Source organism: Eurosta solidaginis, chromosome 3, assembly GCF_040869045.1.
Source record: "Eurosta solidaginis isolate ZX-2024a chromosome 3, ASM4086904v1, whole genome shotgun sequence".
In the NCBI taxonomy this organism is placed as follows: domain Eukaryota; kingdom Metazoa; phylum Arthropoda; class Insecta; order Diptera; family Tephritidae; genus Eurosta; species Eurosta solidaginis.
In genome coordinates, this window is record NC_090321.1 from 30,816,374 (window position 1) to 30,840,636 (window position 24,263).

Here is a 24,263-nt window from a genome sequence, read left to right on the forward strand (position 1 = left end):
TTGAACAGTGGAACAATATGTGCTCAATTATTTCTTTCGCCCCATATAGATTGCAGCCGTGATATTGTGCGTTGCGCTCCAATCTAGTGTCTGCAGTTTGTTTTCAAATTGTGCAGTACCCAGTGAGTGCTGCAGCTTATCTGGTACAAATGCAGCCTGTTTTTAGTTTAGCGTGGCATCTTATTTCAGAGCGGCTGTAATGCTCTTCGCAATTTCGAATCTATTGCCCTCACTCTCTGCCACACGATGTTGTTTTTGTTGTTGTTGCTGTAGCGAGAAAAGCACTCCCCAGATTTTGGGGGCTGTTATCGATTTTGATGATCCTTTGCCAGATGTAGATCCGGTACGTTCTGGTAACAATCGCCTTTAAGTTACAAATCCGACCATCTCGAAAACGACTTAATATGACCAGACTAAACCGTCTAGACCATCCCGCCCCCATCCCCTACTTCCATGAGGAACTTGTGGTCGTTAGAGCCACGGTTGCTAAAGAAATAGGATCCGCTACGGCTAGGTGAGGTTGAAAATTGGGCTGGAGAAGCTGTTAATTGCTACACAGCCCCTTGAATAATTTGTAGGAAAATACGTAAAATCTGCTACCGGTGCAACATTATTAATTAATTGTCTGAAATTTTACCTGTTAGCTGGCCTTCAATGGTCCTCTTGCTTATTCTTTTCAGATATACGCGTATTTTTTAACTTTGTCCATTTTCCGACTTGTCTCCATGCTTCACATTTACCTGCACTCGTCTTGTGCTTCTCGCCCGTACCCAATGCAGTTCTCAAATACGCATTTGGAGTAATTGTGAAATTCCGCATCACACCTGTTGTTCTTTCGAGTTCGCTTAAATCTTTTAACATCCTCAACGTGCGCCTAAGATTTCACATATGCTGAGTTTAAATGAAAATAACTATGAGTTTATTGAGGATAAATCTCCCGTGGTCGAACAAAAAAACGTAACTCGTACTTACGCGCTTTTGTCTTACAATCTATTTTCGGAGAATTTTCAAGGTATTGCCAACGCAACTTACAGCTTCGGGAAACTGCACTGCTGATGAGATGCCAAGGGAAGGCACCAGCTTGCAAAAAATCACCTTTGCTGGCTGGGCGAATCCTTCTCTGAATTCTTGCTGCAATTCCAGTTCACGGTACAAGCTAACGCGAGATGGGCCATGGAACCAACATGTAGGATGTCCAGGAAAGTATGGGCTTAGCTCGACGAACACAGACCGCAGTCGGTCAGGCTTCTAAATCGGTTCTCTATTAGCCCATTACTGGGTATTCTGACAGGTCACAGCCTTATGGGTGGCCATGGTGCTCATATGGGCCTGAAAATAAATGACTACTGCGGCAGCTGAGCATTATGTATGCTATTGTAGCGCCCTGTTGAAGACCAGGTACCGATGTCTACACAGATACTTTTCTTGCAAGCTAGAATCCGCAAATATAAATAACATTCTGCGCTACATTAAGCAAACGCGCTGCCTTAGCTTCATCCGCGTATGAACCATTTTCTACAAAAAGGAAACAAGGGCTTCTTCGTGGTATCACAATGGGTCACAATAGCTTACGTGAGTCTCCGCTTGGGCTGCGGAGGCGACCGCTTTAACACAACATAACCTACTAAAGATGGTACAAAATTATATCTGGTTTGTACTCAGAACGAAGTTGCAGTACATGCCGATTCAATCGTTTCCAATATGTTGGAAAATCAACAAACCAAAATGAATGAGAGAGTTTCAAGTTATAGTATTACAATGTAGTAGCTTTTATCTAAATATTAGGTTTCTGATCAGTATACTTGACAGCTTCACATATGTCCTATCCATGTGGGTTAGGGGCTATCCCTGTCGTAAGAGGCAACTTAAATACCCAAATGATTCAAGCGGTTGCGTAGTGTAACCCCTCCAAGGGGCGCCAGCGCAACTTATAGCTTCTCCAACCTGATTATCAACCTCATCTATCCGTGGCGAGTCCTGTTTCTTTAGCAGCCGAAGCTCTGGCAACCCCAAATTCCACGGGTTCAATGTGGTTATATTAAACCGTTCCCTAGTTCGTCGGGCTTGTACTTTAATGGTGCTTGTTAACGGTACGTGAAGGATCTATATCCGGTAAAGGACCATCAACATTGATATCACTCCCTAAAACCTACGGTGTATGCCTCTATTGCTACAACAACAATAACAACAACCTATATTTTGTAGCGCTCAGTGGATGAGGTAATAAGGTAGCATTCGTACCGTATGGATATCAAATGAAAGCTGTTGATGAGTGCTTTAGTACATGATAATTTTTCGTACCCCGGGGTGACTAGGGTCTCGAGATATAGATGGATCAGGATAACCTTAGGATGTGTTTTTACATTATTAGTATCAAATGGAAGTACTCATTGAAGTACTCATTAACGTACTTCAATATGGGTATCAAAAGAAAGCTGTGCTGATGAGTGGTAATTTTTCCCTGGGTGACGGGCGTCTCGAGATCATCTGTACAACATGTTTTGAATAAATATGCGAATTTTTCGATTTGTGTCGGGCTTCTAAGTTGCAAATTTTTTTCGAAGGAGAGTAAACATAAACACCGAGGTTTGTACACTGTTTATGAGAGATGCTTCAAGACACATACACAAACGTATGTCACATTTCGTTGCTGGCTGAATATTTCCACTGCTTTGTATTTGTTATACAAACGACGCTTATGTTCTGTTAATATGTATGCAGTTCAACTGTGAGCAGTGTTCAGACTTCTATCACTAAAATGGTAGATCTACCACCTTTTTTTCCTGAAATATAATTTCTACCACTTCTACCACACAAGCTTAAAAATAGGTGGTAGATTTTTATAGAAGTTTTCTGAAAAGACCTTATTTTTTCCACAATTATTCGGGAAGAAAATCAATTCAGTTGAGCGGTTTTATAAAACTCAAAATAACGTCTAGCTTAGCTCCGATTACCATATTACCTCTTTTCCTTTAGATTTTAGTACAAAACTGCAACGGTTATTATTCATTATATCAAGATATTTAAAATATAGCCGAAATCTGCCACTTTTTTCTCAAATCAACCATTAGTTTTTGGAAAATCTACTACTAATCAAAATTTTCAAGTCCGAACACTGATAACGATACCGATTTCGAAAACATCTGGAATGGCAAAAGTTCTTAAAGTATGTAAGCTCATCGTATGGGATGAGTGTACTATGGCACACAGGAAATCATTGCAAGCACTTGATAGAACTTTGAAGCCAAACAGTCTTTGGAGGTGCCATGATTTTACTGGCTACAGATTTCAGGCAAACATTACCTGTAATCCCAAAATTCACGCCTGCAGATGAAATCAATGCATGTTTAAAATCATCGTATTTATGGAGACATGTAAACACGCTTACACTTACACGCTTACACAGCAGCTGAATTTTCACAGCCATTACTGAAAATCGGAAATGGCCAAATGTCTGTCGATCCAACAGGAATGATTACATTGCCTAACAATTTCTGCTCTTTTGCACGGTCTAAAGGGGCATTGGTACAGAGTGTATTTCTAAACATAGTTCAACATTACAAAAACTATGATTAGCTAAGCGAAAAAGCAATTTAAGCTGGGAAAATGATATAAATGCAGATATTCTGGATCAAATACCTTGTGACATAGTTGCATATAAGTCAATGGACACTATTAATGATCAAGATGATGTCGCAAATTATCCAACTGAATTCTTAAACTGACTCGATTTGCCAGGCCTGCCAAAAAAATGGAGCACCGATTATTATGCTGCGCAACATTAATGTGCCACGACTTTGCAACGGTACCAGACTCGCTGTGAAGAAACTAATGGGTAACGTTATCCAAGCAACAATTTTGAAAGGGAAGTACAAAGGAGAAGACGTTTTGATACCCAGAATTCCACTGATTCCGACGGATTTACCATTTGATTTCAAACGTTTGCAGTTCCCTATTCGCCTTGCCTTCACTACGACAATTAATAAGGTGCAAAGACAGTTTCTACAAGTGTGCGGTATTAATTTAGAATACCCAATTTTTTCTCATTGACAATTGTATTTAGCTTGCTCACGAGTAGGCAAACCATCGTCATTATTCATTTACGCGAAAGGCGGAAAACCCAAAAACGTTGTCTACCAAAAAGTGTTACAATAAAGTTCGAATGAAATTGTATCAAAGAATATGCTTTATTTCGTATTAATTTTATTCTCTTTCAGCAAATCATTGAATTTGTCGCCTAGCAAAGCGGTCGAGGGTACGCTAGTTTATTTTATAAATAAAATTTCTTCATATTTTGTAAATTATTTAGTTGACTCTGAATTATGCAGTCTGATATAGAACGATGTTTACGCATGTTCTTTTAATAACACTAATCGAGCCACTGGAATATACAGAAATATCTTCTTCTTTAGATCATATCAAGAAATTGGCTCTAATTTGAAGCTTTGCCCACTCTTTAGCTTTTAACTCCATAAATCGTAATCGATAAGCATTACTGCTAAGCTTGATTCCAGCTCAAACTTGTAGGTGATGTAGGTATGATAAAACGATGCGTGTTCGATAAATGCATTATGCACTAATTGCGTATGTAATATTAGCACAGATTTATGGCAGCTCTTATGCAATTACGAGGTTTACGCATGCTACTTTAACTTATTTGTTAACAAGTTGCTCAAAAACCAGAATCGCACTATCATAACAAAAACCATCAAATGGTTAGACGCGGTAGTTAAGTATTGGACAAAGTTAAGAATTCAGGTTGCCTGTCAAAGTGGCTGTCACCTTTTAATGAAACTGGGTTGGCGATTGAAAATATACAAACACAATTTTGTTTACAGATTTACATAGGTTGTATGTATGTATGTAAATATGTAAGAAAGGTTTATTACAAAATGCAGGTTAACAGGTCCATTAGATATGCAACAAAGTATGTAACTGTATTGATTACTCTCAAATTACGATGCCAAATTGCCTTTTCGCGTTATTTGCAAATATATTTTTAGGCCGAAGACTGTATATCAGTTTTGTAGGCGATTGATAGAGCCAGTTGATGCTGGAGAAAATTATGCTAGCTGCGGAGCTTAACCACTCTGGAATAATATTCTATAAAAGCGTGGAATTGCTGGCGTTTGCTGATGACATCATCATCAACCTAAACACCGGTGCCGTAAGTTCTGCTTACCCCATAGTGGAAGAGAAAGCAGTAAAGATGGGTTTGATGGTAAATGAGGACAAACCCAAGTACTCGTTGTCTACAAGCAAAGAGTCGGCGCATTTGCACCTTGGAAACCACCACCAGCCATAATTTCAGGAGCCAGCATCAACACAAACAACATCATCCGCTGTGAAATCCAGCGAGAAATCCCTTATGTCAATAAATGCTACTTTGGAATAGATAGGCAATTGAAAAGTAAAGTATTCTATCGGCAAACGAAAATCATGCTCTACAAGACACTTACAACTCACAAGTCACTGTATGGTGCAGGAGCATGGAGCATGTCAACGTCAGATGAAGCGGCTCCGGGAGTGTTCGAGAGAAAAGTTCTTCGTAGGATTTATGGACCTCTACGCGTTGGCTACGGCGCTTACCGAAGAAGATTTAGTGATGAGCTGTACGAGCTTTACGCAGACATCAACATAGTCCAGCGCATTAAAACGCAGCCGCTACGCTGGCTAGGCCATATTGTGTGAATGAAAGATGATGCTCCGGCTAAGAAAGTTTTTTTTTTATCGAAACCGGCATATGGAAGCACAGGAAGCGGGCGGCCCTCACTCCGCTGGAAGGACCAGGTGGAAAACGATTTAAACTCCCTTGGTGTAACCCATTGGCGCCAGTTAACCCCGCAAAGTAGCGATTGGCGCGCCTTGTTGGACGGGCATAGCAGTTTAAATGGTTAAGCGCCAATTAAGTAATTAATATAGAGCCGGTAGAGTGTTATCTGACCTCGCCGTAGTCCATAATAGAAATATTAATACATCACGTCCGACTTTTGACTGTACAAGTGCTTCCTAACGTCAGCAAGAGCAGATTACATTGGCGCGTACCTTGATCACAGTCGTGTACTTATACCATCTATGGCCCTTACAAAAAAGTTGGTGATTACTGTAAAAAATTTGTTGAGTAGTTGCCGGGGGCTCCAAAAATAACTCACTTTTACTTAATTCCAAAGAAATCAGCTGTTTAACGAGTTGTCAAGTCATGCAGCGTTCCATAAAAAGTATCTACCGCTCACTACTTTTTGGTTGTTATGACATGCGAGGGTAACCAGCTCTGACTTCTTTTCATCTATCGCCACGGAAAAATAGTCAGCTCCTTTTTTTTCAACCAACTTATAGTTAAGTGGAAGTTAGTTTCGCTTCCGGCAGGGCTGATCCCAGAAGTTATCTACAGCGCTCCTTCACAGTGAGATTCCGCCACCGACAGTGCTTTGATGATTTCAAGTCTCCACTAAGTGAAATATTCACAAAGTTTCTGATCATGGCTTTGTTCGCTGCAGTAAGGAGTTCAATAACAGGTTGCTGATTAAGAAACTAGTTTTTAGAACCCATCGGAAAGGGTAACCGTCTAATTTCCAAAAACTCTCACGTTCCTCGGCATATAGAGCAAAGCAAACATGTTTTATTTACAATTAACGGTCCTAAAAATGGCAGAGGGTTGGCTACCATTATACTGGTTAAAATTAGATTAGATGCTATTAGAGATATTAGAGATCTATTTTTTTTTTTTTTGTTTACTTTTCCTTTACAGGAGCAGTGGATTCTGTGCGGCTTTTCCCCAAAAATGACCCACCCCTGAGTACGTTTTTTGAATTTAAGTAGAAGATTTTAGGAGCCAATCGGTTCAAACCTATACCCAAGCTGCTAAGAATCCTAGGTAGAGAAGAAATTCAAATCGATGGTCAGCTTTTTCATTTCTATCATTATAAGTAAGGTGAAATTTTCTAGCAGCTGATTCTCCCAAAGAGTATGTTGTGGAGTTGGGGATATATGTCATCTCCGACTGCTTTTTAAAAGGCATATCTAATTCTATAAGTGGCTTTTGTATACCACACATCCACGCACAATAGTTACTGGGCACGACTGCGGATCGGGACATTCCACACATGCCCTCGGAGACGTGTTTGCCCTGATTGAATTTGGGGCACATTTTTCCAACTGGATACTTCCTAATTAGTCTTTAGCACTCAGAAACCTGAGTTGTATTGTGCAGAGCTCTGTACATTGATAAGAGAGTGCAGAGTCGAGTCCTTTTCCTCCTCATCTTGAGAGCTTCTGCAGAGGGAGCTTGTTGGTTGGTTTTGGGGAGTGTTAACTGTACTGATGGTGTATATTGGAACGATTTTTCGTCATCCGTTGTCAAATTTGGTTTCGAGACAAACCGGTTTCGACCTATCATCAGTGTCGATTTTTGTTCGGATCTTTTGTTGTCGTTTGTCTTGTATTTATAGTTCGTAGGTACATAAGCAGGTATTGCCCAATTGATGCTTGTGTATATTTATGTGTCTGTGCTGTGTGTTCATTCATAACCGAGGGTGGCTTTTACTGATCGATTTGTGTGGCTGACTGAGACAGGTAAAAATCAGTACTTAATGTACTGATGGTCTTTTGCCAGACACAGGTTCGGTGAGTTCCGGCAAGTAGAACTATTAAGGAACCAGCCCAACCATAACGGGAACAGTTTGATATGATCACGTTGAACCTTCTAGGCCATCCCATCCCCTCCCCTTGAAGAGCTTGTGGACGCCATGGTTTCTCTTGGGAAATATGTGTATCATACATTCATATTTGTAAAAGGATTATCTGCGTAGGTGAGGTTCAAAATTGGTTTGGGAAAACTGTGAAGCTATAAAGCTTTGTAAGCTCTTAATGACCCCTTGAGACCTGTAGTTTGCTGGTATATATCATTTTGTTGGTCGGCATCATTCTTTTTATTCAAACAAGGTCAATAGTGCCTGAGACGTCACACTCATCTCAGTTTCTTGCCATGACATCTTATAACTTGCCTGTGTTCAGTCGGCAGCGTAATCGCTGCACAATTTCCTAAGGGGTGCCCTGGCAGTCTTTTTACAACGAGGTAGCCTTCAACCGAACTGCGTGCCTAATACATGTAAGTCTTGCGCTATTTCCGGAGCCTACAAAATATTGCCATTGTGCGATAATTTTAACTATCAACAAAAATCTATAAAACGTTAAACGTTTTAGAATAAAACTGTTTAAGCTCGAGTGCTTTAATGACTCCTTTAGGAAAATTTGCGATTAAGCTAACCATATTTAAAGCACTTTTGCAGATTTGGGGCAATTGAGAATACTTTGCACTTAATAAAAGCAATAACAATAGCAACATCAAAGCATTTTAAAAATTGAAAAAAAAAATCTGTTTCAGCGTCTATCGAGGTTGGTTAGCATATGTGTGTCAAGCATTAGACAAGGCTTCAAGAGGTTAAATGATACCTAAAGGGACAATTTGGGTAATATGTAGTACGCAAAATCTGTACAAGTAGGGCTATTTACTTTAAAAAAATGAAAAAACCAAAAATAAACAAGTAAAGGTGTCTAAGTTCGGGTGTAACCGAACATTATATACTCAGCGTGAGGTTCAATTGTACAATTCATTTCAGATAAATTACTTTTCTACATAACACGTGGCACCGCCCGTTTAAAAAAAAACTTGATAAGTGAAATATCATTGATTCAAAACTATTTTGCGCTAAGATATACTATTTTCGTCTACGACCCTTTTAAAAATCTTTTATATAAAAGTGGGCGTGGTCTTTAACCGATCTCGTAAATTTTTTCTAGAAATATTTCCTGCTATAGGGAAAATTTGTGTACCAAATTTTATTACGATCCGTTAATTTTTCTTCGAGTTATGGCTCTCGAAACATAGAAAATTGCTTAGTCATAAAAGGGGCGGTGCCACGCCCATTTTTTAAAATTTGAAGTTTTTCCTATTTATTTTTACAAATACACTTGGGGAATGAAATACCATTGATATAAAGCTCTTTTTTGCAAATATATAGCTTATTTTTTCGTCCACGACCCTTTTAGAAACCTTTTATATAAAAGTGGGCTTGGTCCTTAACCAATTTCGTAAATTTTTCTTCAAAGCATTCCTTATAGTAAAGGCAACCTCTCTGCCGAATTTTGTTACGATGGGTTTAACGATTTTTGATTTATGATTAATAAAATTGTAAAATTGATTTTATCACAAGTGGGCGGTGGCCCGCCCATTTTAAAAAATGTTTCCAATGAATGAGTCTCAATATCAGTCCACACGTCAAATTTCAACATTCTAGGTGTATTATTTACTAAATAATCAGGTTTTATGTGTTTTCCAAAATGTTATATATATAAAAAGTGGGCGTGGTTATCATCCGATTTCGCTCATTTTCATTTCCAATCTATTCTGGGTCCAGATAAGCTCTAAGTACCAAATTGGTGAATATATCTCAATATTTACTCAAGTTATCGTGTTAACGGCAGACGAACGGCTCAATAAATTTTTTTTCGATACTGATGATTTTGATATATGGAAGTCTATATCTATCTCGATTCCTGTATACCTGTACAACAAACCGTTACCCAATCTAAGTTAATATACTCTGTGTGCAAAGCACTCTGAGTATAAAAAGAAAAAAAAAAAAACAAGTAAGGCTAAGTTCGGGTGTAACCGAACATTACATACTCAGTTGAGAGCTACGGAGACAAAATAAGGGAAAATCACCATGTAGGAAAATGAACCTAGGGTAACCCTGGAATGTGTTTGTATGTTATGTATATCAAATGGAAGGTATTAAAGAGTATTTTAACAGGGAGTGGGCCTTAGCTCTATATATGGACGCCTTTTCGAGATATCGCCTTAAAGGTGGACCAGGGCTAACTCTAGAATTTGTTTGTACGATATGGGTATCAAATGAAAGGTGTTAATGAGTATTTTAAAAGGGGTGGGACTTAGTTCTATAGGTGGACGCCTTTTCCAAATATCGCCATAAAGGTGAACCAGGGGTGACTCTAGAACGTGTTTGTACAATATGGGTATCAAACGAAAGGTGTTAATGAGTTTTTTAAAAGGGTGTAGGCCTAAGTTCTATAGGTAGGCCTTTTCGAGATATCGCCATAAAGGTGGACCAGCGTGACCCTAGAATTTGTTTGTACGATATGGGTATCAAATTAAAGGTATTAATGAGGGTTTTAAAAGGGAGTGGTGGTAGTTGTATATGTGAAAGCGTTTTGGAGATATCGAACAAAATGTGGACCAGGGTGACCCAGACCATCATCTGTCGGATACCGCTAATTTATTTGCATATGTAATACCACGAACAGTATACCTGCCAAGATTCCAAGGGCTTTTGATTTCGCCCTGCAGAACTTTTTCATTTTATTCTATTTATTATGGTTGGTGACCTACCCATTTTACAAAGTTTTTCTCTAAAGTTATATTTTGCGTCAATAAAACAATCCAATTACCACGTTTCATCCCTTTTTTCGTATTTGGTATAGAATTATGGCATTTTTTTCATTTTTCGTTATTTTCGATATCGAAAAAGTGGGCGTGGTCATAGTTTATTATTATTATTATTATTAATTACGTGAACTGAGTTTAGTAAAGATATATCGATTTTTGCTCAAGTTATCGTGTTAACGGCCGAGCGGAAGGACAGACGGCCGACTATGTACAAAAACTGGGCGTGGTTTCAGCCGATTTCGCCCTTTTTCACAGAAAACAGTTATCGTCCTAGAGTCTGAGCCACTACCAAATTTCACAAGGATTGGTAAAGTTTTGTTCGACTTATGGCATTAAAAGTATCCTAGACAAATTAAATGAAAAAGGGCGGAGCCACGCCCATTTTGAAATTTTCTTTTATTTTTGTATTTTGTTGCACCATATCATTGCTGGAGTTGAATGTTGACATAAGTTACCTATATACTGTAAAGTTATAATTTTTTTTTTTAAATTTGACTTTAAAAAAATTTTTTTTTAAGTGGGCGTGGTCGGTCTCCGATTTTGCTAATTTTTATTAAGCATACATATAGTAATAGGAGTAACGTACATGCCAAATTTCATCATGATATCTTCAACGACTGCCAAATTACAGCTTGCAAAACCTCTAAATTACCTTTTTTTAAAAGTGGGCGGTGCCACGCCTATTGTACACAATTTTACTAATTTTATATTTTGCGTTATAAGCTCAACTCACCTACCAAGTTTCATCGCTTTTCCGTCTTTGGTAATGAATTATCGCACTTTTTCGATTTTTCGAAATTTTCGATATCGAAAAAGTGGGCGTGGTTATAGTCCGATATAATTCATTTTAAATAGCGATCTGAGATGAGTGCCCAGAAACCAACATACCAAATTTCATCAAGATACCTCAAAATTTACTCAAGTTATCGTGTTAACGGACGGACGGACGGACGGGCATGATTTTGATATATGGAAGTCTATATCTATCTCGATTCCTTTATACCTGTACATTGTACAGTGTACAACCAACCGTTATCCAATTAAAGTTAATATACTCTGTGAGCTCTGCTCAACTGAGTATAAAACAAGTAAGGAAGGCTAAGTTCGGGTGTAACCGAACATAACATACTCAGTTGAGAGCTATGGAGACAAAATAAGGAAAATCAATCTGGGGTAACCCTGGAATGTGGTTGTATAACATGTGTATCAAATGAAAGGTATTAAAGAGTATTTTAAGAGAGAATAGGCCATAGTTCTATGGATGAACGCCATTTAGGGATATCGCCATAAAGGTAGACCAGGGCTGACTCTAGAATTTGTTTGTACGATATGGGTATCAAATGAAAGGTGTTACTGAGCATTTTAAGAGGGATGGGCCTTAGGTCTATCGGTGGACGCCTTTTCGAGATGTCCCCATTAAGGTGGACCAGGGGTGATTCTATAATGTGTTTGTACGATATGGGTATCAAATGAAAGCTGTTAATGAGTATTTTGAAAAGGAGTGATCCTTAGTTCAATAGGTGGACGCCGTTTCGAGATATCGTCATAAAGGTGGACCAGGGGTGTCTCTAGAATGTGTTTGTACGATATGGGAATCAAATGAAAGGTGTTACTGAGCATTTTAAGAGGGAGTGGGCATTAGGTCTATAGGTGGACGCCTTTTCGAGATATCGCCATTAGGGTGGGCCAGGGGTGACTCTAGAATGTTTGTACGGTATGGGTATCAAACGAAAGGTGTTACTGAGCATTTTAAGAGGGAGTGGGCATGAGGTCTATAGGTGGACGCCTTTTCGAGATAACGTCATTAGGGTGGGCCAGGGTGACTCTAGAATGTGTTTGTACGATATGGGTATCAAATGAAAGGTGGTAATGAGTATTTTAAAAGGGAGTAGTCCTTAGTTCTATAGGTGGACGCCTTTTCGAGATATCGCCATTAGGGTGGGCCAGGGGTGACTCTAGAATGTTTGTACGATATGGGTATCAAACGAAAGGTGTTACTGAGCATTTTAAGAGGGAGTGGGCATTAGGTCTATAGGTGGACGCCTTTTCGAGATATCGCCATTAGGGTGGGCCAGGGTGACTCTAGAATGTGTTTGTACGATATGGGTATCAAATGAAAGGTTGTAATGAGTATTTTAAAAGGGAGTAATCCTTAGTTCTATAGGTGGACGGCTTTTCGAGATGTCGCCATAAAGCTGGACCAAGGGTGACTCTAGAATGTTTGTACGGTATGGGTATCAAACGAAAGGTGTTACTGAGCATTTTAAGAGGGAGTGGGCATTAGGTCTATAGGTGGACGCCTTTTCGAGATATCGCCATTAGGGTGGGCCAGGGTGACTCTAGAATGTGTTTGTACGATATGGGTATCAAATGAAAGGTGGTAATGAGTATTTTAAAAGGGAGTAGTCCTTAGTTCTATAGGTGGACGCCTTTTCGAGATATCGCCATTAGGGTGGGCCAGGTGTGACTCTAGAATGTTTGTACGATATGGGTATCAAACGAAAGGTGTTACTGAGCATTTTAAGAGGGAGTGGGCATTAGGTCTATAGGTGGACGCCTTTTCGAGATATCGCCATTAGGGTGGGACAGGGGTGACTCTAGAATGTTTGTACGATATGGGTATCAAACGAAAGGTGTTACTGAGCATTTTAAGAGGGAGTGTACATTAGGTCTATAGGTGGACGCCTTTTCGAGATATCGCCATTAGGGTGGGCCAGGGGTGACTCTAGAATGTTTGTAGGATATGGGTATCAAACGAAAGGTGTTACTGAGCATTTTAAGAGGGAGTGGACATTAGGTCTATAGGTGGACGCCTTTTCGAGATATCGCCATTAGGGTGGGCCAGGGTGACTCTAGAATGTGTTTGTACGATATGGGTATCAAATGAAAGGTGGTAATGAGTATTTTAAAAGGGAGTAATCCTTAGTTCTATAGGTGGATGCCTTTTCGAAATATCGCCATTAGGGTGGGCCAGGTGTGACTCTAGAATGTTTGTACGATATGGGTATCAAACGAAAGCTGTTACTGAGCATTTTAAGAGGGAGTGGGCATTAGGTGTATAGGTGGACGCCTTTTCGAGATATTGCCATTAGGGTGGGCCAGGGGTGACTCTAGAATGTTTGTACGATATGGGTATCAAACGAAAGGTGTTACTGAGCATTTTAAGAGGGAGTGGACACTAGGTCTATAGGTGGACGCCTTTTCGAGATATCGTCATTAGGGTGGGCCAGGGGTTACTCTAGAATGTTTGTACGATATGGGTATCAAACGAAAGGTGTTACTAGCATTTTAAGAGAGAGGGGGCATTAGTTCTATAGGTGGACGCCTTTTCGAGATATCGCCATTAGGGTGGGACAGGGGTGACTCTGGTATGTTTTTGTACGATATGGATATCAAATTAAAGGTATTAATGAGGGTTTTAAAAGCGAGTGGCCCTTAGATGTATATGTGAAGGCGTTCTCGTGATATCCACCAAAATGTGGACCAGGTGATCCAGAAAATCATCTGTCGGGTACTGCTAATTTATTTATATATGCAATACCACTAACAGTATTCCTGCCAAGATTCCAAGGGCTGTTGATTTCGCCTTGTAGAACTTTTTCATTTTCTTCTACTTAATATGGTAGGTGTCACACCCATTTTACAAAGATTTTTCCAAAGTTATATTTTGCGTCAACAAACCAATCCAGTTACCATTTTTCATCCCTTTTTTCGTATTTGGTATAGAATTATGGCATTTTTTTCATTTTTCGTAATTTTCGATATCGATAAAGTGGGCGTGGTTATGGCCAGATTTCGCCCATTTTTTATACTAAGAAAAAGTGAGCTCAGGTAAGTACGTGGGCTAAGTTTAGTAAAGATATATCGGATTTTGCTCAAGTTATTGTGTTAATGGCCGAGCGGAAGGACAGACGGTGGACTGTGTATAAAAACTGGGCGTGGCTTCCACCGATTTCGCCCATTTTCACAGAGAACAGTTACCGTCATAGAATCTATGCTCCTACCAAATTTGAGAAGGATTGGTAAATTTTTGTTCGACTTATGGCAATAAAAGTATTCTAGACAAACTAAATGAAAATGGGCGGAGCCACGCCCATTTTGAAATTTTCTTTTATTTTTGTATTTTGTTGCATCATATGATTACTGGGGTTGAATTTTGACTTAATTTACTTATATACAGTAAAGATATTAAATTTTTTGTTAAAATTTGAATTTAAAAAAATTTTTTTTTAAAAAGCGGGAGTGTTCTTAATCCAATTTTGCTAATTTTTATTTAGCACATATAGAGTAATAGTAGTAACGTTCCTGCCAAATTTCATCATGATATCTTCAACGACTGCCAAATTACAGCTTGCAAAACTTTTAAATTACCTTCTTGTAAAAGTGGGCGGGGCCACGCCCATTGTCCAAAATCTTACTAATTTTCTATTCTGCGTCATAACGTCAACCCATCTACCAAGTTTCGTCGCTGAGTTATCGCACTTTTTCGGTTTTTCGAAATTTTCGATATCGAAAAAGTGGGCGTGGTTATAGTCCGATATCGTTCATTTTAAATAGCGATCTGAGATGAGTGCTCAGGAACCTACATACCAAATTTCATCAAGATACCTCAAAATTTACTCAAGTTATCGTGTTAACGGACGGACGGACGGACGGACGGACGGACGGACGGATATGGCTCAATCAAATTTTTTTTCGATCCTGATTATTTTGATATATGGAAGTCTATATCTATCTCGATTCCTTTATATATGTACAACCAACCGTTATCCAATTAAAGTTAATATACTCTGTGAGCTCTGCTCAACTGAGTATAAAAATACGAATCTCATAACAACTCTTGACTACAAACAGCTAAGCGACTATGTCAGCTCCGGTAGCCGTCAAGCTTTACAGTGCAAATCACATATATTTACATACATATCAACGTAGTAAGTGGCAGTCAGCGATTACGAAATTGATAGAACAATGGACGGGGAAAGTGTTAATGAAAACAGATAGACAAATTAGCTTAATGGTTAAGTGTGGAGAAGAGGCGGGTCATAGCATTAAACAGCTGTTAATGAAAAGAACAATGTAAGAAATACTGTAAAAAATTCAGTTACACATACAAATGCATATGCCCACTTATATGTAGGTTTATAAAAAACAAAGAAAAAATTTGCAAGTAGCAAAAATTAACAACACAGCCGTCAAGCTTGGCTTTGAATTTCAATTGCTAGCCATTGTGTCTCGGCATGTAATTAGAAGATATGAAAATTGTTTATAATTTGAATGAGCAAAAGAAGACAAAGTAAGATAGCCGCACTTTGAACAATCAGTCAGTATTGGTGTCGATATTAATGGGCCTTTTAAAAAGGCGGTCAAAGTCTTTATATTGCCCAAGAACAGTAAACAGTGGTATCGAATTTGATAGTAATGCACAAAACCAAATTTGCAAAAAAATTGAAGAAGATAAAATGAGGAACAAAAAATACTCAAAACGAAGTAAATACTGCGAGGCGAGAAAAAATATTTAAAATAAAGGCAATAATGTTAAGGTGGTACCGCTTAGGGCTTGTGCCATGCATATCTCAGCCTACGTAGAAGTGCAAGCAGTAGTTGGAGAAGGCAGTATTTATCTGTGCCTCTAGAATAGAAGTCTCAAATCAAAAATCACAACATGCAGGAGCAGGCAATGTCGACAGGTCCTCGAAAACATTGAACAAAGAGGCAAGAAGAAGGCATGGATGAGAATATGAAGATTTTTGAGAGGGAGCTGCTCAATTATGCTGGGGTCCTAAATACAAATCTTCAGTGCAATAAGTTGGCGTCGGGAGAATACCTCCTAAATCTAGAGAAGAGTTTCTTTAACGACGAACTGACCTAGAAGCCAAGGCTCTTATCCCGGGGTAAAGTTTCTGGACTCAACATTTGCGTATACGGAGTCTACTACGCGAAATGGGGTGGCAAGTTGAGAGTTGCAGACAGGGTATAGAACATGAGGACCTGTGATAGTAGCAATGTAGAAGTAGTTGCAAGTTATTTATAAATAGGTAACAGGAATTGAACGAATGGTCTTTGATAGCCCATCATTCTGTGACCAAGCATATATAAGCCTCAGCAACCCGCAGAAGCTTGTTTAACGACCAAACTGAAAACCCCATCCTCTTGGCTAATACTAGAAAAACTTTCTAGGACATATGCCACTTCTGCTTCTAGATTTGACAGCTGTATCACTCCTTATAGCTGAAGTCTTAGCTTGGTAAGCGCAGGGCACGAGAACAAAATGTGCTCGATCGTTTCCTCCTGTTAACACTTGCCAATCCTAAATCAAAGGCATGTTACGCCAGAAGGCAGTGCCCAGTCAGAGTATCCGTCATAAGTATATAATCCGCTCTTTTCAATAATAGGAGTATGGTTATAAGACCTACACATGAATACCCAGAAACATGGGCATCGCAACAGATTTCTGATTGATGAGGCTACACCTCCCAGGGGCTTAAGGGGTAATCTCCGTAAGCATTATGAAGAAATACGGCACTTGAGAACACAGCCGTATGAAGCAAAAAAGCACAAGCAGGTCCTCAGTGATATCCACAAACAGGCGTTGGACCTCTATGTCGGGAATTGCCCGGCGAAACCAGTACTTAAAGAAACATACCCAGAACTAGCAGATGATGAACGCACCCTCCCTAGAAAAACGCGTGTCACTCCAGCTCACCTTCGATCTGGGTACTGTAACAGGTTGAACTCTTACCTATCCAGAATCAATCCCGACATACAAAATATATGTATGTCCTGCTTGCAATGTATCCCCACATGACAACACCCATCTCTCCAAATGTAATGTGGAACCAACGACTCTAACACCCCTCCCATTATGGTTCAACCCTGTTGAAACTGCAAGTTTCCTTGGACTCCCGTTAGACGACATTGATAACAATTTTTTGATTGGTCGCGAAGCATTGGATGGGGCGAAGCACTGCTACAATAACAACAACAACAACCTACACATGAAATTCGTCACCTTACAACCCCGCGCTTTGGTCCACGCCTTTTCCGCTTGGTCGATCATGTGCAACTCTCGCCTTCTCTTAATCTCGCACAATCTAATTGAGACGTCAACGGGGCAAGCTTCGAGGATGCGCTCCGTTTGATTAGTTCATCCGCTGTTTGATTCCCATCCCTCTATCCCGATTCTATCCAGGGGTTGCTTGCACCCCATTAGAAGCAGTTTATACTATTTTCTTCCAATGCTTCTACTGCTTAGTTACTGTGTACACCTGAAAACCGTTAAAGTGATCTGGCAGCTTTTAGGGTCCTCTTATTTCTGGATCAGTACAGTATACCACAGACTCTGCTCCTTTCACTACTTTGGAATCACCGGGAGTTACAAACGCTTTCAGAGAGTAAACCTTGTGCAACTTAAGACGGTAGCCACGGTAAAAGAGATGGAGGAATCCAACAAAATCGCAACCGAGACGTTAGTAAATTCGTACAATCAAGCATAGAGGACTAGTCTGAGGAGATCTAGGTAAATATCAAATCCGGCTTTGTGGAGCAAAGTGATGGAGACTGTTGGGCAACTTTAGGCGGTTACCACTCTTAAAGAAGCAGCGGAATCCAACATCATAAAAACCGAGACGTTAGCAATTCATAAAACAAATCCTGTCCTCTAACGAAATCCTTGAGAATAGTAATACCGCCTCAGTTGGTCGAATATAGGGAAACTCGCGGAACTGCTTCCGGGATAGGGCTATTTTTAATAAAACGGGGGACCGTCAGCATAGCAAAGAGATCTCTATGGAAAAACTTCTATGAGAACAAAACATACTCTAGTGAAACAGGAAAATTGTGTGAAGTCAAATTAAGGGCCGAAATAGCTGCACTCATATTGAAAGAATATTGGACCTGAAAAGTTCCTTAAGGTCTTATCTACGGGCAGGTTCCCTAGGAAGATGATGCCGATGATACACATTCCGATCTTAGTCACAGGGTTGGTGACTAATGCCAAACTCAGTGAGTGATATACTTTGTTTAGGAATAAGTCACCGGCCCACATGGCATATTCCCCGCTATGTTGTAAATGTCGAAGGAAACGATCTTGGAATCGCTCTAGATAATTTTTGATGTATTCGAAAGAAAGAAAAGGACGGTAATTTCAATTCTAAAGACTACAGTCCGATTGACCTAACATCTTTCTTCTAAAGTCAAACAAGGCAAAAAACTGGTTTCTTCAGCGCAGCTTGCGTGCACCGCGATCTGTAGACTATGCACGGTCTTTAGGTTGGGGAGTCTATAAATGGCTCCGTATAAACCCTTGAATCCCCCTTCGGTGCCTTAGTAGACTTTCAACAATGTCTCGAAATGGGCGATAATGGATGGTCTCAATTTCATTGAAGTGCATCCCATGTTGTCAATCTGGATGGGCTGCATGTTGAGTTGCAAGCAGAGTAATTAAAAAAGCTTAGCTTAATGAAGCCAAGATATCAATGAACAGCGGCACGCCCTAAGACAGGCTACTATCACACTCTGCCGTGGGCATTGGCCAACAATCGGTTCGACGAGGGACGCGTTAGCTCTGATTGATCTGGCGCTTTGGGATATACATACATACCTTGGCATGTTCGCAATTAACAGTGGCCACCGTGGTGTGGTGGTGGCGTGCTGCGGGTACAGGCTCCGTGCAAAGCAACATTAAAAGTTGGGAAACAGTTTTTTCAATTAGAAAAAAATGAGATTTTAAGCGGGCTCGCCCTTCGGAATTTGTTTGGTGAATAAAAAAAAATGTACGACGTGATAACTTCCGAAGAAATTTTAGGCCGAGCTTCTCTTGGCGAATACATCCGAGTGCCATGAAAAGCTTCTCAGTGAATATGTATTTGCCTTGCAGATTTCGTTCGTATTCGGCATAATACCGGAGGCCCCGTCACGCCAATTTATAGAGAAAAAGAAGGATAACGGCGCAAATTGAAAGATCGAGCATAATCTCTTCGGAGGTAAATGGCGCTTTGTTCTAGAGATAGGTCTATTACTGTGTAACTTTCATCTCCGATGATTTTCACGGGGTTCGCAACCTGGGCAAAGCAACATCAAAATTTTAGAAATAAGGTTTTTAAATTAGGAGAAAATTTTTCTAAGCGGGGTCGCCCCTCGGCAGTGTTTGGCAAGCGCTCCGGGTGTATTTCTGCCATGAAAAGCTCTCAGTGAAAACTCATCTGCCTTGCAGATGCCGTTCGGAGTCGGCATAAAACATGTAGGTCCCGTCCGGCCAATTTGTAGGGAAAATCAAGAGGAGCACGACGCAAATTGGAAGAGAAGCTCGGCCTTAGATCTCTTCGGAGGTTATCGCGCCTTACATCTTTTTTATATCTATTTTTAACTCTTCTTTCACACTGATTCTCTTTAATAAATTTGTTTTTCTTAATTTCAGTTTCATCACATTTTGCACCTCTAAATAATGGGCAACACACTAACGCACGCCGTCAGTCGCGGCTCAAATCCATTTAGTCACAGCAACAATAATACCGCAAAACGTGCCTCAACAACACCCAGAAAGTCACGCTATCATTCAACAATACTTGGCATACCCAATGGCGATGAAGGCAGCGGTGTGCCACCACAAAAATCCAAAACTTTGCCTGCGCGCTATACACGGCGACGTAGCGATGACATTCACGGTCATCATAGGCGCAGTAAAACACCACCACCGACAGCGCCACCGAATGGTGAAACATCGCGCATGCTCTTTCTACTTTACCTGATACATCGCACATGGAATGTGGTTGTAGAAACCATGGATACACGCAGTAAAAGGTAATGCAAATTTTATTTGAATTCTGTTAAACTTTCAATTTTTATTTCTTAGATCACCACGCAGTCCTGCTGCTGCATCTGAAAAGCGCAATACAATGAGTACCAATTTTACACAGCGTGAGCACAGTTGTTCGAATAGTGATGGTGATTGTTCAATTAATATTACAGATTTGGATGAGGCTGAGATAGCTTCATCCTTTTGTTGTTCGCATTATACTTGCGGCAGTTGTAGCTATTGTTATGATACACATCAGAATGTTTATAATTCAATTGATGGTGCAGAGGATTGCTCGTTGGATTCGATTTGCGGTAGGAGCTTATCGAAATGTGACAGGTGAGTGGTGTAAATATTGGCATGTTTTAGAGCTTCTAAGTCTTAAAGGGTTACACCAAGGAACTTTGGAAGTCAATCCCGTTGGAACTTTTGTTAAAAGAAAGTCGTTCGATATCAGTGGCTTTGTTCCTGTATTGAAAGGCCCATATAATGTTGCACATTTTCATTGATGCATACTAACTCAGTGAGCTATGGCTGTTTGTGCAACTCCATAATATTCAAAACAACAAAAAATTTAGACCACGCAGGTGTTTATGCTTATCATATCACAAAAATCGATGTCATAAAGTAGAGATGTTTGTTTCTCCGCCAGGGCCAAAGAAATTCACCAAATGCTTTCAGAAAGGCAAACTGACGCGACAGTAGGTAAACTTTTAGGATGTTAAGGCCTCTGAGCACTTTTAGTAGTATTAGGATCAGGTTAGGAATGCAGGGGCGTATTATGGAGAGTAACTAGATGACAGAACTACTGATACGTCTCATATCTATAGGACCTTTGGAGGACAACATGTGGCCTTCGAAACGACTGTTTGACAAGAGGGGTGAGTATTGGCGGATTAAATAGACGAAACGACGGTCTGCACAATAAACGGTGATGCCCCACGCGTATGGTAGGAAGCTGTCACAGTTCGCCGGATATATCAATCGTGAGCGCAGGACTCGTAAACTGCGTCAAGTGGCAGGCGATGGTAACATTGGCATCCGACCACCTCTGCCTATACTTATTTCGCTCGAGCGTACCGCCGACTTCATTGTCACAGCAAAACGCACTTTCATAAACTTTAAAAAAGGAAAGTGGGACGAATACAAATCCTTTACAGACAACCGCTTTGCTCCCTCCCCATTCCGACTGATGCTCGCCAAGGGGAGCGTGCTTTCTGCAAGGTCATTGAATCCACCTCGGCTCGCTTCATTCCCGCCGGTAGAATTCCCGAAATTTGGCCTCACTTTCCGGCGGAGGCCGCAAATTTAGCGAGAGATCGTGACCTTATAAGACAGCTCGGTCCCGGCGACCCCCAAATAAGGGATATAAACGAACGCATCAGATTGCTTTTGGATGAACACAAGCGGGCGAAAGGGGAGGAGCACCTAAGCGCTTGTAACCTCTCTGCCGGTGTAGGTAAACTTTGGTCCACCATAAAGCCCCTATCGGAACCGTCTAAGCACAATGACAAAATTTCCATCGCCTTTGGCGATAAAGTGCTGTCGGATGCGAAAAAATGTGCGAGCGCTTTCTGCCGACAATATATTATGTATTCTACGGTCGACAAAGATAGACGGAGGGCCAACAGACATGCACATAAACATAAATTCAGCGCGTCGCCAATTACTATCATCGCCAAAGAGGTTGAGGATGCCATCGGTCATGCTAAACCATCCAAAGCAGTGGGCCCAGACGGCATAGCCATGCCGATGCTTAAAAGCCTAGGGAAAGAGGGTTTCAAATATTTAGCACATGTCTTCAACCTGTCTGTTTCCACCTTTGTCATTCTCGAAAAATGGAAAATGGCCAAGGTGGTTCCGCTACTAAAGCCTGGGAAAGCAGCTAACATAGGAGAGTCATATCGCCCGATATCTCTCCTATCGCCGGTAGCTAAGACGCTTGAAACCATTTTACTGCCCTATTTCAAGGCAAATTTGCTACTAGCCTCTCATCAGCATGGCTTTAGAAAATTACACAGCACTACCACCACGCTAAATACCATTAGCACCCAGATAAATTGCGGTTTAAATCAACGGTTGAATAAATAACTCTAATATTCAATAATGCAAAATGGGTTTTATTGACTACTTTGAAAGTACTTCACAATACCACTGATACTTCACAACCAATAGCTTGCTTAAATCAAACTGAATTCGGACTACTCAGCTGCTGCTGCTTTTATACTGTTCACCATAGAACAGTACTCGTTGCGCTAGACATATCAAAAGCTTTTGATACGGTCAACCATGGCACGTTACTGCAAGACTTGGAAGGGTCCCCCATGTTTTAAAAGGTGGACCGCAAATTATCTGGGTGGTCAAAGCCAAGAAGAATTAAACAAGGGGTGCCACAGGGTGGTATTCTATCCCCACTTTTGTTTAATTTCTATATATCAAAACTGCCTTCGCCACCGGGAGGAGTAACTATCGTTTCTTACGCCGATGACTGCACAATAATGGCCACAGGCCCGGGCCCACAGATCGATGAGCTTTGCAACAAAATTAACGGCTACCTCCCTGATCTCTCCAGTGTTTTCGCCTCGCAAAATCTGGCATTATCACCGACTAAATCATCCGCGACCTTAGTTGCAACTTGGACGTCCCAAACGTCACGAACATTCACGTCGATGGCACTACGCTACCGACTGTCCTACACCCCAAAATCTTGAGTGTGACGTTTCATCAGGATCTACATTTTGGTGAGCTTGCAGCTGCAATCGTGCCGAAAATACAGAGCCGTAATAAAATACTCAAATCTCTTGCTGGCAATACTTGGGGAAAAGATAAAGAAACGCGCATTACTACTAACAAAGCAATTGGCCAGCCGATTGCATGCTACGCGTCACCCATATGGTCGCCAAGCCTTAAAACAACTCACTGGAAGAAGCTACAGGCCTGCCAAAATACTGCTCTCAGAATCGACACGGGCTGTCTTCTTATGTCCCCAGAGCACCATCTACATAATGAGGCGCGAATACTCCCCATCAGGGAGCGAAATGAGATGCTAACCAAACACTTCCAGTTAAATACCCAGAAACCTGGGCATCCCAACAGGTATCTGATTGATGAGCCAACACCGCCTAGGGGCTTGAGGAGTCATCTCCGTAAGCATTATGAAGACATACGGCACCTGAGAACTCAGCCGTATGTAGCCAAAAAACTCAAGTAGGTCCTCAGTGAACTCTAAAAACAGGTGTAGGACCCTTATGCTGGGAATTGCCCGGTGAATCCAGTACTCAAAGAGCAGTATCCAAAACTTGCGGAAGAGGAATGCACACTCCCCAGGTAAACACGAGTCACTCTACCTCAACTTCGATCTGGATACTGTAACAGGTTAAACTCTTACCTATCCAGAATCAAACCCGACATACAAAATGTATGCCCCGCTTGCATTGTGTCCTCACATGACACCAACCATCTCTTTAATTGTAATGTGGAACCAACACCTCTAACACCCCTCTCATTATGGTCCATCCCTGTTGAAACAGCAAGTTTCTTTGGACTCCCATTAGAGGATATTGATGACAATTTGTGATCGGTCGCACCTATTCGATGGGGCGAAGCACTGCTACAACAACAACAACTACACTCTTTCACAAGACGAACATTTAAGCTCATCTAAAAAATCGAATTCGGTTTTTTTTAGTTTTAAACTCTTAGATTAAATGCAACCCAAAGATGTTACAATGAAAGCCATGTAGTTTTAGGTAGTTTGAGTAGAATCACGTTTTCCACCAAGTGATACGACTTGAGCGGCCGTCTGTGCTGGAACATTTCCCAACTTCATATGGCTGGTTATATGATATGTATGCAGCCATCCACATAAAACCAGTTCCAACGAAAAGCTTTAATATTAGGTTCAGCATGATACCAACGTAGACAGCTGTGGAGATTAATGTTCTCTTAGAAAGGCTGGCACCCTAAAAGAATGCGTTGGACGTGGCAAAGCAATCAAATATTGCG

At 40.7% G+C, this 24,263-nt stretch overlaps 1 protein-coding gene across 1 annotated transcript in view; it reads left to right on the forward strand.

Annotated features, from left to right (window-relative positions):
* The window catches only part of mwh (multiple wing hairs), a 466,270-nt gene that overhangs the window by 116,541 nt on the left and 325,466 nt on the right, over positions 1-24,263 (forward strand). Inside the window, exons 2-3 of the mRNA XM_067771283.1 lie at positions 19,881-20,263; positions 20,316-20,597. Of these exons, the coding sequence (XP_067627384.1) occupies positions 19,908-20,263; positions 20,316-20,597 (638 nt within the window). The 5' untranslated portion in view covers positions 19,881-19,907. The remainder of the gene's footprint in view (positions 1-19,880; positions 20,264-20,315; positions 20,598-24,263) is intronic.